Source organism: Gopherus flavomarginatus, chromosome 2 (assembly GCF_025201925.1).
Source record: "Gopherus flavomarginatus isolate rGopFla2 chromosome 2, rGopFla2.mat.asm, whole genome shotgun sequence".
NCBI lineage: Eukaryota > Metazoa > Chordata > Testudines > Testudinidae > Gopherus > Gopherus flavomarginatus.
Genome location: NC_066618.1, coordinates 168,248,282 through 168,267,177, shown reverse-complemented (window position 1 = coordinate 168,267,177; position 18,896 = coordinate 168,248,282). Strand labels below are relative to the sequence as shown.

The following is an 18,896-nucleotide window of genomic DNA, read 5'->3' as shown; positions in this document are numbered from 1 at the left end:
TGCCATTTATGCTTGCTTCACTCACATTACTTTTCAACCTCTACCATGCCCATATTTGCTTCAGCTCTCCCTTCTGGTTGTACATTCACACCTCACAAATGCACAAACATCTTAATTCATTCTTATAGCAGCAGGTAGCTTGTTGTTTTGTAGTTTGTCACAGTTAAGTGGATTACCACAGTGAGATAGCAAAGATATGGGGAATACAAGTTTTTTATTGTGACTGAAATGAAATAGCTCTGAAGTATGAAATATCAGGTTTGTTTAGGCAATTTGTTTAGCAATGCATTATAATTTTCAAATGCTAAGAATATTATACTGAGGCTGTTGTGTTAAATAATGGCCAGAATGTATACAGAGAACATCCAAATTTGACTAAGTTTGCTGATTGATGAAAATGCTTAATTTCTCAAATGTTTTCTCCCCTTTCCATGCAACTTTGGTTTTGGCTGCTTATTCAGCTGGTAAGAGTAGTGGTTGTTCTTGTGTATTTCTTCCTCTTGTCACTTTCTAATAAGGTTTCCTACTTTTACATACTTTGCTCTGGACTGTGACACACATTGACATTCCTAATCTATTTAGGAGGTGAAGGAAAAATGGTAACTGACATGAAGCGTTCCTGTGTGCATAGCTTACAGTCCACTATAACCCAATTGTATAACACAGGTATTTAAAGTCTGTGTCAAAGAACCATAGAAACACAACAAAAATAAGAGGAAAGGAATCTAGAAATGATGTGGTAGGGATACAATTTTCTGTTATTTCAGAATCATGATTTAACATTTCTAATATCAGTATTTTGCATTAACAATGAAAGAGCAGCAAGCTTGTGTGAAATGGAAGTGAGGTGGGAATCGAAATGAGGGATATGCCACATAACTGGGTACAAATGGAAGCCACCCTCTGTCTTGATATAACGGCAAGTGGTTTTACTGTGTGTTGAGCTCTCTAAGTTTGAGAGGTAGAACCTTCATATACAGTTGTCATTCCCTCGCAGACTTTTCTTTCAGATGTTGTTGCTTCATGCAGCACAACTGTTTCAGTGTCCTACTAAGTGTCTCATGTTTTTCTGAGATGTCTGCCACAGTGAGCTGAAAGGTCAGTTATGAAGTTGAGCCTGAGGACTGGTTCAGACTGGTATATGAAATTAAGCCAGTCTGGCATTCTGAGGCAGAGGATTTCAGAAATGCTCTCACGGGACATGATCCAATCACAACTCTGCTTTTGACAGTCTAGAGATGAATAGTAACAAGTGTTGACTCTACACTGTCCTCTCTCAGAAGGAGTTCCAGTTCTAACTGCTAGGAAAATCCTGCTGCTTTTGATCATGTGACAGCAGGATTCTTTCTCTTCACTGTGTTTAGTGGGAAGGGTGACAAGATCTTTTTCTTGTCCTTTGAGAAATCTGTTCAGTCATTTAGATTGATGATCTGCATTAAGATCAAATGAGAGATTTTTAAAGTCAGTTATAGATTGGTCTCTTTAAACAATCTCACAGAAGTAACAAATCAGAGATTTGTGCACTTACATTTGGAGCCTGAAAACTCTCTGTTTAAAGGCTAATCAACCACAGAAGTCAGTTTCTTGATCTCGATCCTATATTTTCCTTTGATGTCTGGATGGATTTATTTTAAGACAGTTGTGTGCTGTTGCAGCATGGCATAATCATAAAGTAAGTGCCATCTTGCATATTGTGACAGAAATGTGTTTTTGTTAGTACCCCTCTGATACTTAAAACTGTTCCAAGTCTGAGTTTCCTGAAACTTATGGCACATTGTATTTGCCTGGAAGTGTGGAAATAGAGTATGTGCCATCTAAGAATACAAGTTCTCAAAGGCTTGGAACAAGCCTAATCTTTACAATTAGGGTTCCAAAGATGGGAACTGAAATTGTCTTTTGTCAGACACTTCTCATAACTTGCCTGATGTGCATTATCACTATAATCAGAATGTACCATACAGTTAACATTTTTAATGTGTTGTTCATGTGTTCACACAGCATTTACTGAATTAAACAGTAGATGCGGACAGTTGACAAGGAGAGGCATAAAGTCTTGATAATAAGAAACCCTACTGTATGGGGAACTAGCCAACATCTGGCTGGCTGTAGGAAGATGTGGATTTTGAGCTATGTTTTACAAAAGTATCTGCGAGGTAGAGAAAAGGGACAGTTCAACAGCTGGTGTGGCAGCATCAAAGAATGGACCTCATAAAGGAGGGTAAAGAGGTGGTCAGAATTGGAAGAGCAAATGAAGCCAGTAGAGTATAAGGAGAAAAGAGATTGGAGAAATAGAAGGAAGAGTCTTGGCAGGGCAGTGCCTTGAAGGTGAGGAGTGCAATTTTGCTAGTAGATAGACGGCCTTTGGAGCCATTTCAGAGTTGTGGTGATGTGATTATGTTCATGTGTAAAGGTTAGAAGGTGGATGCAGTGTTCTGAATAGATGGGAGTGTGGGTGCAGGAATTGTGAGGACTGAATCTGTGTAAGGGGAAAAAGAGAGGGTGGAGCTGGTGAGTATCATATACTACTGCAGTTTTAGAATGGAAGAATATGGCAGACTTTGTAGGTGAAAAAGAAGAGGGATGCAGCGTAGTGAAGAAGTAAGCTAATGTAACTGAATAGCGACCAAGGATTTTTGATGTCTTTAAAGAATACAGAATAATAAAATAATTATTTTTTTCCAGACCAGAAGGTGGCTTGAGGGAAGTCTTTGGGATTTATCCAGACATTACAATGGAGGAAGTGTCCTTTGCACTAGAATTTCTCCAGTTGATGACCTTTTGTCTTAAGGATTTGGAGTTCAGTAATGCACTAGGGGGCAGGGTCAGGAAGTAGGCAACTGAGTTACAGAAAGAATTATGTTCAATGGTAAGAAGTAGAATAAAAAGGTTTGGGGAAAGGGGTCATAAGAACAGCCATAATGAATCAGACCAATGATCTATCTAGCCCAATATTCTGTTTTCCGACAGCGGCCAATGCCAGCTATTGCAGAGGAAAGGAACAGAACAGGATGATTATCAAGTGGTCCACCTCTGTTGTCCAGTGCCAGCATCAGGCAGTCGGAGGCTAAAGGACACCCAGAGCATGTGGTTGCATTGCAGGCCATCTTGGCTAGTAGCCATTGATGGACCTGTCCTCCAGGAACTTCTCTAATTCATTTTTGAACCCAGTTATACTTTTGGCTTTCACAGCATGACCCTGGCAATGAGTTTTAAAGGTTGACTGTGCATTGTGTGAAGAAGTATTTCCTTTTGTTGTTTCATGACGCCTGGCACTTGTCATGTGAAGGGGTAAATAACACTTCCTTATTCACTTCCTCCACACCATTCATGATTTGTTAAATCTCTATCATATCCCTTGTTAATTGTCTTTTTCCCAAGCTGAATAGTCCTGGTTGTCTTAATCTCTCCTCATATGGAAGCTGTTCCATACTAGTAATCACTTTTGTTGCCTTCCTCTGTACTTTTTCCAATTCTAATGTATCCTTTTTGAGATGGAGTGACCAGCACTGCATGCCGTATTCAAGGTGTTGGCATACCATGGCTTTATATAGTGGCATTATAATATTTACTACCTCATTATCTGTCCCTTTCCCTGTGGTTCCTAACATTGTTAGCTTTTTTTTTTGACTGCCTCTGCACATTGAGCAGATGTTTTCAGAGGACTATCCACATTGACTCTAAGGCCTGGTCTACATTACGCATTTATACCGATTTTAGCAGAGTTAAACCGATTTAATGCTGCACCCGTCCACACAACGAGGCCCTTTATATTGATATGAAGGGCTCTTTAAACCTGTTTCTGTACTCCTCCCCGACGAGAGGAGTAGCACTGAAATCAGTACTACAATATCGGATTAGGGTTAGTGTGGCTGCAAATCGACGGTATAGGCCTCCGGGTGGTATCCTACAGTGTACCACTGTGACCGCTCTGGACTGCAATCTGAACTCAGATGCACAGGCCAGGTAGACAGGAAAAGCCCCACGAACTTTTGAATTTCATTTCCTGTTTGGCCAGCGTGGAGAGCTCACCAGCACAGGTAACAATGCAGTCTCCTAAGAATCGAAAAAGAGCTCCAGCATGGACCGCACAGGAGGTATTGGATCTGATCGCTATATGAGGAGAGGATTCTGTGCTAACAGAACTCCGTTCCAAAAGATGAAATGAAAAAACATTTGAAAAAATTTCCAAGACTATGATGGAGAAAGGCCACACCAGGGACTCAGTGCAGTGCAGAGTGAAAGTTAAGGAGCTCAGACAAGCCTACCAGAAAAGCAAAGAAGCAAACGGATGATCTGAGGCAGGGCCAAAACATGGTGCTTCTACGCTGAGCTGCATGCAATTCTAGGTGGGTCTGCCACCACTACCCCACCCCTGTCCATGGATTCCGAGGTGGGGGTGGTAATCTCAGCCATGGCTGAGGATTCTGTGGACGGGGAAGATGAGGAGGAAGAGGACGACGAGCTTGCAGAGAGCACACAGTACTCTGTTCTCCCCAACAGCCAGGAGCTTTTTCTCACCCAGACAGAATTACCCTCCCAGCCCTCCCAAGTCAGTAGCCCAGACAATGAAGCCATGGAAGCGACCTCTGGTGAGTGTACCTTTTGTAAATATAAAACATGGTTTAAAAGCAAGCATTTTTTAGTGATTGATTTGCCCTGAGGACTTGGGATGCATTTGCAGCCAGTACAGTTATTGGCAAAGTTTGTTAACATGTCTGGGGATGGAGCGGAAATCCTCCAGGGACATCTCCATGAAGCTCTCCTGGAGGTACTCCAAAAGCCTTTGCAGAAGGTTTCTGGGCAAGGCAGCCTTATTCCGTCCACCATGGTAGGACACTTGACCACGCCATGCATGTAGCAAGTAATCTGGTATCATTGCATGACAAAGCCTAGCTGCGTATGGTCTCGGTGATTGCTGGCATTCAAGCAACATCCGTTCTTTATCTCACTGTGTTATCCTCAGGAGAGTGATATCATTGATGGTAACCTGGTTGAAATTCAAGAATTTAATTAAGGGGATAGAGATGACCATTCCTACTGGGCTGTTTGCCTGTTGCTTAAAAGAAATCCTTCCTTGCAGGTAGCCAAGTGGGAGGAGGGATGGGGGGGGCAATGATGCTGAGCTTTTTCGCGTTTGGCTATCAGGAATCTTCCCTGCTACCAGCCACACGGTGGGGTGGGAAGGGGGATGATTAGCAGTGATCTTCCAGATACCAGCCACATGGTGGGGGGAGGAGTAAAGCGATCATCCCGGAGAATTGGATGGGGGTGTGGTTTCTGCTGCTGCATGTTAACAGGAAAGAAGCAGCACTGAACAGGATTTGCTTGGTATTTGGGAAAGGAGGGCCCTGTGTATATGAAGGCTGCAGAAGCCGAAAGACAGTGGCTTACCATGGCCGCGTGCAAGCTGAATTCTGCTGCCTGAACCTGCGTCTGTGAGATCTGTAACACCAGAGCCGCAGGCACTCATTATTAAGATGCAAAATGCGACCTTGTAGTGTCATCTGAGGAAGTGGGTATTCACCCACGAAAGCTCATGCTCCAAAACCTCTGTTAGTCTATAAGGTGCCACAGGATTCTTTGCTGCTTTTACTGACCTTGTAGTGAAATCACGTGTGCTATGTAAGGTGAATAGTGTTGTTCACTGTGAAAGAGCATAACCATTGTTCTGTAAAATGTATCTTTTTAAATACTCTCTCCCTTTTTTACCTCCCTCATGCAGCTGCAAATTTTTCAGGCCTCCCTACTCCATCCCGAAGGCTTATCTCAGATAAGGCGTGTCATAAACAGATAGCTAAGGGTTAATGTCTCTTTCACCTGAAGCACCTGACCAGAGGACCAATCAGGAAACCGGATTTTTTCAACTTTGGGTGGAGGGAAGTTTGTGTCTGAGTCTTTTGTCTGCTTGCCTGCTTTCTCTGAGCTTTGGAGAAGTAGCTCTACTTTCTAATTTTCTGTTTCTAAGTGTAAGGACAAAGAGATCAGATAGTAAGTTCTATGGTTTCTTTTCTTTGGTATTTGCATGAATATAAGTGCTGGAGTGCTTTGATTTGTATTCTTTTTGAATAAGGCTGTTTATTCAATATTCTTTTAAGCAATTGACCCTGTGTTGTATCATCTAAATACAGAGAGAACATTTGTATGTATTTTTCTTTCTTTTTATATAAAGCTTTCTTTTAAGACCTGTTGGAGTTTTTCTTTACTTCAGGGAAATTGAGTCTGTACTCACCAGGGAATTGGTGGGAGGAAGAAATCGGGGAGATCTGTGTGTTGGATTGCTAGCCTGATTTTGCATTCTCTCTGGGGGAATAGGAAAGTACTTTTTTGTTTCCAGGATTGGGAACAGAGAAGGGGAGTCTCTCTGTGTAGTTTCACAGAGCTTGTGTCTGTGTATCTCTCCAGCACCTGGAGGGGGGAAGGGAAAAAGGATTATTTCCCTTTGTTGTGAGACTCAAGGGATTTGGGTCTTGGGGTCCCCAGGGAAGGTTTTTCAGAGGGACCAGAGTGCCCCAAAACACTCTAATTTTTTGGGTGGTGGCAGCAGGTACCAGGTCCAAGCTGGTAACTAAGCTTGGAGGTTTTCATGCTAACCCCCATATTTTGGACGCTAAGGTCCAAATCTGGGACTAAGGTTATGTCATGAGTGGCAGTGGTGGGAGGATATAGACAGAATCCAGAAGCCAGTGGAAATATTTTATTTTTCTTTTCTCTGCTAAGGGCTTTTTAGCAGAGAGAGAAACAGTTTGGGTTTAAAAGGGAACCAAAGAGAATTTTTTTTTTTCTGCTCTCTCTGGCAGTTTGTGGCTTGCATGTTAAGCGAGAAGCCATTAAGAGACTGTTAAGGGTCTTTTGTCATGCAATAGCCCTCCCATTAGGAGGCAAGTACCAGCACTTATATGCATGCAAATAAAGTGGTTTTTCTGGTTTCCCTTCATTGAACATTAGCTAGAGAGAGAAAGGAAAAAAAGGCACTGTTGCTAGGCAGACTCCAGGAGGCAACAGAGAACCTGCAGTTCAGAAAATAAACACCGGAGGGCACCCCAACACAAGAAAACAGGAACCATGACTTCTAAGGCAAAAATTGAGGCCGAAGGACAAATCAAAGAAGCTGAACACAGGCGAGAGATGGAAAAACACAAACAGGAACTGGAAATAAAACAAAAAGAGATGGAGATGAAAGAAAAGGAAGAAAGCATGAAACTGGCAGCCTTCCAAAGAGAACAGGCAGCCCAAGAGGCAGCACACAAAAGAAAACTAGAAGAAGAAGAGGTAGCCTACCGAAGGAAACAAGCAGAAGAAGAGTTGGCCCACAGAAGGAAGCAAGAAGAAGAGGAGGCGGCCCACCACCGAGAAATGGAAAAAACACCAAAAAGAAATGGAAAAACAACAAAAAGAGAATGAAGAGAAGGAAAAACAGAGAAAACATGAACTGGAGTTGGCAAAAGCTGGGCTGCATGTGCCAGCCAACCCTAACAACCCGGCGCCCATTATTGCTCCACAGCACAGGAAATTTCCCACCTACAAGGCAGGTGATGACACCGAGGCCTTCTTGGAAAATTTTGAAAGAGCCTGTCTTGGGTACAACATCCCCGAAGACCAGTACATGGTAGAATTGAGGTCACAGCTCAGTGGACCTTTAGCAGAGGTGGCAGCTGAAATGCCTAAGCTGCAAATGAATGACTATAAACTTTTTCAAACCAAGGCCAGATACCGAATGGGGATAACTCCAGATCATGCCCGTCGGCGCTTCAGAACCCAAAAGTGGAAACCCGAGGTGTCATTTCCCAAACACGCCTACTACATTGCAAAAAACTATGAGGCCTGGATAACAGGAAACAACATTCAAACCTTGGAAGAACTGAACCTCCTCATACAAATGGAGCAGTTCTTGGATGGTGTTCCTGAAGACATCACACGGTACATACAAGATGGAAATCCCAAAGATATCGCTGAGGCGGGGGAGATTGGAGCCAAATGGATGGAACTGGCAGAAAGCAAGAAAGCTACTGTCAAGGGGAACGATTACCCCAGGGGGCACACAGACCATAAACCCTACAACCGAGGACAGCCAAAGACCCCACGTACCACCCAAGTAAAGCCACAGATACCCTACCCTTCAACCTCACCAGTCTCCAGTAACTCACCTCGGCCCAGTGACCCATCAGATGGAAGATGCTTTAAGTGTAATGAACTGGGACATATCAAGGCCAAGTGTCCCAAGAACACCATGCGAGTGCAATTCATTACACCACCATCACACCAAAGATCCCCAGGCCCGGATGCCTCTCAAATACCCTTGGAGCGAAGGGAAAATTTGAGAGTGGGCGGAAAGAAGGTTACTGCGTGGAGAGACACGGGGGCACAAGTGTCAGCTATCCACCAATCCTTCGTTGACCCCAAATTCATCAACCCAAAGGCCAAAGTTACAATTTACCCCTTCATGTCACAAGCTGTAGACTTGCCTACAGCTTTCTCTCCCTTTTTTACCTCCCTCATGCAGCTGCAAATTTTTCAGGCCTCCCTACTCCATCCCGAAGGCTTATCTCAGATAAGGCGGAAGAAAAAAAAGACGCGGAACGAAATGTTCTCGGAAATCATGGAAGTGACCCGCAATGAAAGAGCTCATCTGAATGAGTGGAAAGACGTGGTATCAAATTACAGGAAAGATGCCAGTGAACGTGAGGACAGGAGGGACACTTGAGATGAGAGGTGGCGCCAGGAAGATCAGAGGTGTAGGCAGGAAGATATGCGGTGGCGGGATGCAACACTGGGGCTGCTGCGTGATCAAACTGACATCCTCCGTCTGGTGGAGCTTCAGGAACAGCAGCAGGGTCACAGAGTGCCGCTGCAGCCCCTATGTAACCACCCTCACCATGTTCCATATCCTCCTCACCCAGATGTGTAAGAACGCATAGGGGAAGGCTTCGTGCACCTGCCCACTCCACCCCAGTGGACAGCCCAACCAAAAGGCTGTCATTACTTTGAAATATTTTTAGTGGCCTTTTCCTTCCCTCCTGTCCTCCTTCCAAACCACAGCCGGGATACCTTATCAGTTCTCTCCCTCTTTTTATAATGACTTTTTTTTTAATAAAGAATACATGATTTTTAAACGATAGTGACTTTATTTCCTTAAGCAAGCTGTAATCGAAAGGGGAGGGTGGGTTGCTTACAGGGAATGAGTCAATCAAGGGGAGGGTTCATCAAGGGGAAATAAACACAACAGTCACACCATATCCTGGCCCATGATGAAACTCGTTTTCAAAGCTTCTCTGATGCGCACCACTTCATGGTGTGCTCTTCTAATTGCCCTGGTGTCTGATTTGCCTCAGCCCCCCACCCGGCCATAAAGGTCTCCCCCTTACTCTCACAGAGATTGTGGAGCAAGCAGCAATAATAATGGGGACATTGGTTTGGCTGAGGTCTGATCAAGTCAGTAATGTGTGCCAGCGCGCCTTTAAACGGACAAATGCACATTCTACCACCATTCTGCACTTGCTCAGCCTGTAGTTGAACAGCTCCTGACTACTGTCCAGACTGCCTGTGTATGGCTTCATGAGCCATGGCATCAAGGGGTAGCCTGGGTCACCCAGGATAGCTACAGGCATTTCAACATCCCCAACTGTTAATTTCTGGTCTGGGAAGTAATTCCCTTGCTGCAGCCGTTTAAACAGAGTAGTGTTCCTGAAGACGCGAGCATCATGAACCCTTCCTGGCCATCCCACGTGGATGTTGGTGAAACGTCCCTTGTGATCCACCAGTGCTTGCAGCACCATTGTAAAGTACCCCTTGCGGTTTACGTACTGGGTGCCCTGGTGCTCCGGTGCCAAGATAGGGATATGGGTTCCATCTATCACCCCCCCCCCTCCACCACAGTTAGGGAATCCCATTGCAGCAAAGCCATCCACTATGACCTGCATGTTTCCCAGAATCACAACCTTTCGTAGCAGCAGCTTAATGATTGCTTTGGCTACTTGCATCAGAGCAGCCCCCACAGTAGATTTTCCACTCCAAATTGATTCCCGACTGACCGGTAGCTGTCTGACGTTGCAGGCTTCCAGAGGGCTGTTGCCACTCGCTTCTCAGCTGTGAGGGCTGCTCTCATCTTGGTATTATGATGTTTCAGGGCAGGGGAAAGCAAGTCACAAAGTTCCATGAAAGTGCCCTTACGCATGTGAAAGTTTCGCAGCCACTGCGAATCATCCCAAACATGCAAAACTATGCGGTCCCACCAGTCTGTGCTTGTTTCCTGGGCCCAAAATCGGCATTCAATGGCTGGAACCTGACCCATTACCAGCAGAATCTCCAAAGCACAGGGGCCCTTGGTTTGAGAGAATTCTGTGTCCATGTCCTCATCACTTTTGTTGCCGCTCTGCTGTAGCCGCTGCCTCCTTGCCTGGCTTTGCAGGTCCTGGTTCAGCATAGACTGCACGAGAATGCGCGAGATGTTTACAACGTCCACGATTGCGGTCTTGATCTGAGCAGGGTCCATGCTTGCTGTGCTATGGCGTTTGCACAGTTCACCCAGGAAAAAAGGCGCGAAACAGTTGTCTGCTGCTTTTACAGAGAGAGGGGTGAGGCTGTACCCCGAACCACCCGTGACAATGTTTTTTGCCCCATCAGGCACTGGGATCTCGACCCAGAATTCCAAGGGGCGGGGGAGACTGCGGGAACTATGGAATAGCTACAGGTTAGCTACCCACAGTGCAACGCCCCAGAAATCGACGCTAGCCTCGGTACATGGACGCACATCGCCTAATTAATGTGCTTAGTGTGGTCGCATGCACTTGACTTTATACAATCTGTTTTACAAAATCGGTTTATGCAAAATCGAAATAATCCCGTAGTGTAGACATACCCTAAGATCTCTTTTTTTGAGTGGTAATAGCTAATTGAGACCCCATCTTTTTTCATGGATAGTTGGGATTATGTTTTCCAAATGTGCATTACATTGCACTTACCAACATTGAATTTCATCTGCATTTTGTTTCCCCAGTCACTCAGTTTTGTGAGATTCCCTTTGTAACCCTTTGCAGTCAGCTTTGGACTTAACTATCTTGAGTAATTTTGTAATGTCTGCAAAGTCTGCTGCCTAATTATTGACCCCTTTTTCCAGATCATTTATGTATGTGTTGAACAACACTGGTCCCAGTACAGATCTTTGGAGGACCACATTATTTACCTCTCTCCTTTTAAAAACTGACCATTTATTTCTATCCAGTTTCTTGTCTTCTGACCAGTTACTGATCCATGAGAGTACCTTCCCTCTTTCCCCATGACTGCTTACTTGGCTTAAGAGCCTTTTGGTTAGAGGCCTTATCAAAGGCTTCTTGAAAGTCCAAGTACACTATATCTACTAAATCATTCTTGTTCACATGTTTGTTGACCATATCAAAAGTCTAATTAGTGAAACCTTGATTTCCCTTTACAAAAGCCATGTTGTCTCTTCCCCAACAAATCGTGTTCATATATATGCTTGATTATTCTGTTCTTTACTACAGTGTAAACCAATTTGCCAGGTACTAAAGTTAGGCTTACCTGCCTGTAATTGCCAGGATCACCTGTGGAGCCCTTTTTATCTATCATCCAGTCATGTGGGTCCAGGTATTATGATGAAAATCATGAGGGAGTAAAATGATTAAACATATATTTTAAAGCAGCAGTTCTCAGCTAGCATCTTAGTGCTACTATAAATCTATGTTACACCACACGTTGACTACTGCATGCAGTTCTTGTTGTCTAATCTCAAAAAAAGATATATTAGAATTGGAACATGTTTAGAGAACAGCAAAAATGATTAGTGGTATGGAACAGCTTCCATAGGAGAGATTAAAAAGCCTGGAACTGTTCCGGTTAGAAAAGAAACTAAGGGGAAGAGGGAGTTCATAGAGGTCTATAAAATCATTAACGGTGGAGAAAGTGAATAAGGATGAGAACCAGGGGTCATCCTATGAAATTAACAGGCAGCAGGTTTAAAACAAAAGGAAATACTTCTTGACACAATGCACAGTCAACCTGTGAAACTTGTTGCCAGGGGATGTTGTAAAGGTCAAAAGTGTAACTGGGTTCAATAAAAAATTAGACTAGTTCATGGAGAATGGGACCATCGATGACTATTAAACAAGATGGTCAGGGACACAACCCCATGTTCTGAGTATTCCTAAATGTCTAACTGCGAGATGCTGGGACTGAATAATGGGATGGATCACTCGATAATTCCCCTGTTCAGTTCATTCCCTCTGTAACATCTAGCAGTGGTCTTTTTTGGAAAACAAAATGCTGGGCTGGATGAACATAGTATGCCCATTCTTATGGTCTTATCAAACTTTCTAGGGGGACTCAGCAAGCGTTCCCACTCAATCATGGGGTTGCAATACCATCTGCTTAAATTTGGCCCAGCCACCCTCTGTCATGACAGAGGGGTGACTGGAGCAAATCTGAGTGAGTGGCATTGCGACATGGCACATGGGGGTTGCACTCTTTTCTGAAATTAAGAAATACTGCCTTGGAAAACTTTGTGTCTATTAAGCTATGTGCTTTTAAAAGGTTTCCTAGTCTATGCGGAGTTAGACAGCAGGGTCAATGGACTGATTTTAGTTAAAATAGAATCCTCTTTGATTCCACTAATGTATTAATGTCCGCAGTTCCATCATTAGAATGTCACATTTTGCAAGTGCTGTGCTCCAATTTTAAAAAAAAAGAAAAAAAGAGTGGGGAGCATTCTTCAGAAAAAGTTGATAACCACTGGTTCAAAGACATGAGACTTATCAAATAGAAATTAAATTTAGTTAAGTAATGTGTGTTAATTCTTGTCTGATGTTTTTGCCAGGAATTTACCACCACTGGTTCCTCCAATACAGACACAGGCAAGGCCTCAGGCAGTCTAGAGACCAAATACAAGATCAAGGACTATGGACTTACATTCACTCAGAAATGGAACACAGACAACACCCTGGGGACAGAGGTGTCCATGGAGGATAAGGTAAGAGAAAGTGGAAATTATGAAAACGATTCAGCAAATCAGGTAAAAATACTGTGTTAAGAATAAACCAATAGAAATGCTAATTATAGGAGAGCTGTGGTAAATTACGACTAGTTAAAATACAGAATAGACAGGAATACCTCAGTTCATTCTTTTTGTATAGTGTGGGAATTTTCATATATCTTTGTTTCTGAATTTGATGTTCTTAAAGGTGGCGTTGTAGTGCAGACAGGGAGAGCAGGCAAATGTCCTCACAAAATACTATGCATCATCATTCAGACTTGCAGCATGACTGCTATTGCAGATGGGCATTCTGAGTATTCATATTGTATTTTAATTAATTGTGAGGTTATTTTCTGATATGTATATATATCCATTAAGGACTAGAGGAGTCCTTGATTTTCATTTATGACCTAAGCCAGGTTTTAAATCTTATCTTTCAAAAATGAAGCAGTTGTCCCATTTGGTTTGTACTGTAATTTTACCCTACATACTTATTAACTTACATTACAAAACAAATATAGCAGTGGTTGGAGGAGGCACTTTTATTCTAAGGCATGGAAAGATGCAGAACTGAGCCTGTTCTCTGCCTCAAAATTGCCTCCAATCTCTGCTAGTGGAGCCAGCTGCTCTTGTAAATAGGATGAGGTGGATAGCTGAAGATAAAGGTAGTTGTGAACTTTAATGTGCACACAGATTAGACAAATCTGTGGATCTGGAAAACCCACCAAAGCCTGTAAATTGCAAACACTGAATACCTCCAAATCTTAATTTTTTCCTTAAATTACTGTGACATGAAATGCAGTAAACTAGCTGTAATTCAATATTAAGGTTACAAGAAGAACCATTCAAATACTAGGAAGAGCGAAAAATGAAAGTTAACTTGGCCATGATGCATTTATGAACTATTTTCTATCCTTTCCTTTGTTAAAATAAACAGAGGATTACTGTGTCATGGACATATGATGTTTGTGACAGGGTCCCCGGGATGCAACCTGAACTGTGGGACTGCTGAGCCCTCTGTCCCACCAACCTGGGCTGCCTCTTACGCTGTGGTGCTGTGTCAAGCCACAAACCTCTGGCAGGTACTGCACTTACACAGGCATCCACCCAGCTGAGTTACATGAATGCTTTCCCAGCCAATCATGAATCATCAATAGTAAGGCTCCACCAATTCCCCAGCCTTGCACCACAGAACTATACCATCTTGTACTGGTCCGAAGCCTGGCCAGTGTAAGTTCGTTACCCAGTCCACTCCTCACTCAGTGTGGAGAGGAGACACACTAGTCTTTGTAAACTGAGCTGAGATTTCCCAAGCGCTTCAACCAAAACACATTTTTTTAAGTAGAATAGAAAACAGATTTATTAGCTACAGAAACATAGATGTTAAATGATTATAAGTAGCAAGCGTAAAGGCCAAAGTTGGTTATCTAAGAAATAAAAACAAGTTAAGTTCTGCAAACTAAACAGGATTTGAATCAAGCAGTGTAGATGGTACAAACAGGTTTCAGTTCCTCAATACACAGACTGGAACTCATTCCCATCCTGGGACTCCCTTCCCCCATTCAAAGTCTTTGTCCTCCAGACGTTTCTTCCAGGTGTTGAGTTGGGAGGAAGAGAGGCAAGTGATGTCACTTCCCCTCTTTTATGTTTTCTTTCAGCTTGCGAAAGATCTTTGCATTGAAGTGTATTAATCCACTCCCATGGTGTACATGCTTCCTCTGTGAAATCTCTAGGATAGAGGATTCTTTTCTCAATGGGTATTGATGAGCCATTAACACTGTCTGGCTACTCCATTGTTGGCCCAGCCAGATGTGCAGTATGGTGAAGTTAAGCAACCTTACTTTTGGAATTGCCTAGTTTTTAAGTATTTCATCTTGCAAAGGTTGTATAACACTGAGAGAGAGTAATGACCTAAAAACTAATACACCTCTAGCGCAATATAATGCGACCCAATATAACACGAATTTGGATATCATGCGGTAAAGCAGAGCTTCGGGGGGGGGGGCGGGGCTGCGTGCTCCAGCAGATCAAAGCAAGTTCGATATAACGTGGTTTCACCTATAACACAGTAAGATTTTTTTGCTCCCGAGGACAGAGTAATATTGGGGTAGAGATGTATGTGCAGCAATACAAGGGGGCTATTTAGATGTTGTTGTCCAACCAGCTATGTAAAATATTTAAATAGTTAAGGCTGTGAGTGCAAATAAAAGTTAGAATTAGAGTAAAGATTTTATTAGTTGGCCAGAAAAGCAAGGTCCTACACTCAGCTCAATATTATTTCTCTGTGCCGTGTAAAACTTTTGAAAACTGCATCCAATTAATTGAAAAATTTCATGGAATGTTGTATTTATTTTTGGTGAAAATCAAAAACCAAGACCTGTTTTCAGCTAAAATCAAGCCCACAGAGTGCCCATTTGGTGCAGCAGCAGAAGAAACTCTGGCACCCTCTCATGCTGCCTACACACACTAGAGGATAGCATGCTTCATTGCTCATGTAGGCCTGGCTCTGTAGATTTGTCTAATTTTTAAGTGCAAATGGAGGCTCTGTCTTTCTCTGCCAAGCCCTTTGAAATATCTTTCTTCCCACAAGATTGAGAAGGAAGGAGTGGACATCTGGTGCTGTCTTTGAAGAGGCAGAACATTAGGGAGAGGGAATGAAGCGTTCTCTCTCCTTTCCCTCCTGCTGTCCCTGAGCAGGAGTATTGTTGTGCTGCAAACTGTTAATGCAGGGGTAGGCAACCTATGGCATGTGTGTTGAAGGCGGCACACAAGCTGATTTTCAGTGGCACTCTCACTGCCCAGGTCCTGGCCACCCGTCCGAGAGGCTCTGCATTTTAGTTTAATTTTAAATGAAGCTTCTTATTCATTTTAAAAACCTTATTTACTTTACATACAACAATAGTTTACTTATATATTATAGATTTATAGAAAGAGACCTTCTAAGAACGTTCAAATATATTACTGGCACGCAAAACCTTAAATTAGAGTGAATACATGAAGACTCGGCACACCACTTCTGAAAGGTTGCTGACGCCTGTGTTAATGGATGCCATCAACAGATGACAGCAACTTTGTCTCCCATTTTCCTGCCATTCAGTGCTCAAATTATCCCCCAAAATAAAAAGTTTCTCACCATTGAACATTCTCTGAAATTTCGGAATTGATCGGATGGGGCATTCAAATGTTCTTGCATTACATGTATACATACATGGAAACAGAGGAAATGCCATCAAGTTAAATGTAAGGCCTCACATGGGAGAGATTAATAAAGCTGGGACTTTTCAGCTTGGAAAAGAGACAAAAGTCAGGGGAATACTATAGAGCTCTATAAAATCATGATTGGTGTGGAGAAAGTAAATAAGGAAGTGTTATTTACTCCTTCTCATAACACAAGAACTAGAGGTCACCAAATGAAATTAATAGACAGCAGACTTAAAACAAACAAAAGGAAGTATTTCTTTGCACAACACACAGTGAACCTGTAGAACTGTTTGCCACAGGATGTTGTGTATAACAAGTTTTTAAAAAAGAAAGATTCATAGATTTTTAAGGTCAGAAGGGACCATTATGATGACCTAGTCTGAGCTCCTGCACAATGCAGGCTACAGAATCTCACCCACCCACTCCTGTAATAAACCCTTAACCTATACCTGAGCAATTGAAGTCCTCAAATTGTGGCTTCAACACTTCAAGGTGCAGAGAATCCTCCAGCAAGTGACTCATGCCCCACGCTGCAGAGGAAGGCAAAAAACCCCCAAGGCCTCTGCCAATCTGCCCTGGAGGAAAATTCCTTCCTGATACCAGATATGGCGATCAGATAAACCCTGAGCATGTGGGCAAGACTCACCAGCCAGACACCCAGGAAAGAATTATCCGTAGTAACTCAGATCCCATCCCATCACAGGCCATTAGCCATATTTACCGCTAATAGTCAAAGATCAGTTGATTGCCAAAATTAGGATATCCCATCATGCCATCCCCTCCATAAACTTCTCAAGCTTAGTTTTGAAGCCAGATATGTCTTTTGCCCCCACTGCTCCTCTTGGAAGGCTGTTCCAGAACTTCATTCCTCTGATGGTTAGAAACCTTTGTCTAATTTCAAGTCTAAACTTAGTGTTGGCTTTATATCCATTTGTTTTTGTGTCCACATTGGTACTGAGCTTAAATATTTCCTCTCCCTCCCTGGTATTTATCCCTCTGATAAATTTATAGAGAGCAATCAGATCTCCCCTCAGCCTTCTTTTGGTTAGGCTAAACAAGCCGAGCTCTGAGTCTCCTTTCGCATGACAGGCTTTCCATTCCTTGGATCATCCTAGTAGCCCTTCTCTGTACCTCTTCCAGTTTGAGTTCATCCTCTTAAACATGGGAGATCAGAACTGCCCAGAGTATTCCAGATCATGAGTCTCACGAGTGCCTTCGATAACGGTACTAACACCTCCTTATCTTTGCTGGAAATACCTCGCCTCATGCATCCTAACACCACATTAGCTTTTTTAATGGCCATGTCACATTGGCGCCTCATAGTCAGTCATCCTGTGATCAACCAATACTGCGAGGTCCTTCTCCTCCTCTGTTACTTCCAACTGAGTCCTCAGTTTAAAACAAAAATTCTTGTTATTAATTCCTAAGTGCATGACCTTGCACTTTTCACTATTAAATTTCATCCTATTACTATTACTCCAGTTTACAAGGTTATCCAGATCTTCCTGTAGGATATCCTGGTTCTTCTCTGTGTTAGCAATACCTCCCCTTTGTGTCATCCGCAGACTTTATCAGCACATTCCCACTTTTTGTGCCAAGGTCAGTAATAAAAAGATTAAATAAGATTGGTCCCAAAACCGATTCCTGAGGAACTCCACTAGTAACCTCCTTCCAGCCTGACAGTTCACCTTTCAGTATGATCCGTTGTTGTCTCCCCTTTAACCAGTTCCTTGTCCACCTTTCAATTTTCATATTGATCCTCATCTTTTCCAATTTAACTAATAATTCCCCATGTGGAACTGTATTAGATGCCTTACTGAAATAGAGGTAAACTAGATCCACTGCATTTCCTTTGTCTAAAAAATCTGTTACCTTCTCAAAGGAGGAGATCAGGGTGGTTTGGCACGATCTGCCTTTGTAAAACCATGTTGTATTTTGTCCCAATTCCCATTGACCTCAATGTCCTTAACTACTTTCTCCTTCAAAAATTTTTTCAAGACCTTGCATACTACAGATGTCAAACAGGCCTGTAGTTACCCGGATCGCCATTTTTTTTTCCCTTTCTTAAAAATAGGAACTATGTTAGCAATTTTCCAGTCCTATGGTACAACCCCTGAGTTTACAGATTCATTAAAAATTCTCGCTAATAGGCTTGCAATTTCATGTGCCTGTTCCTTTAATATTCTTGGATGAAGGTTATCTGGGCCCCCTGGTTTAGTCCCATTAAGCTGTTCGAGTTTGGCTTCTACCTCGGATGTGGTAATATCCGCCTCATATCCTCATTCCCATTTCTCATCCTTCCATTATCCCTAAGCTCCTCATTAGCCTCATTAAAGACTGAGGCAAAGTATTTGTTTGGACACTGGGCCATGCCTAAATTATCCTGAACCTCCACTCCATCCTCAGTGTTGATAATGTAGATAACTTCAGGCCCATCAATGGCTATTAGTCAGGATGGGCAGGGATGGTGTTCTTAGCCTCTGTTTGCCAGAAGCTGGGAATGGGCAACAGGGGATGGGTCACTGGATAATTACCTGTTCTGTTCATTTCCTCTGAAGCACCTGGCATTGGGCACTGTCAGAAAACAAGATAGGGGGCTGGATGGGCCATTGGTCTGACCCAGTATAGCCATTCTTATGCTCTCTAAGTACATATTTATAAGGTGCTCGCCGCTTTGGTATCTGGGAATGTGAAAAACTAGTGAAGTTACTTG

General features: G+C 43.0%; 1 protein-coding gene across 3 annotated transcripts in view; it reads left to right on the top strand.

Moving 5' to 3' along the window:
- VDAC3 (voltage dependent anion channel 3) overlaps positions 1–18,896 on the top strand; it is a 50,993-nt gene that overhangs the window by 17,603 nt on the left and 14,494 nt on the right. For all 3 annotated transcript variants that reach the window (XM_050940255.1, XM_050940252.1, XM_050940253.1), the window contains one exon: positions 12,827–12,979. In XM_050940255.1, the coding sequence (XP_050796212.1) occupies positions 12,827–12,979 (153 nt within the window). The remainder of the gene's footprint in view (positions 1–12,826; positions 12,980–18,896) is intronic.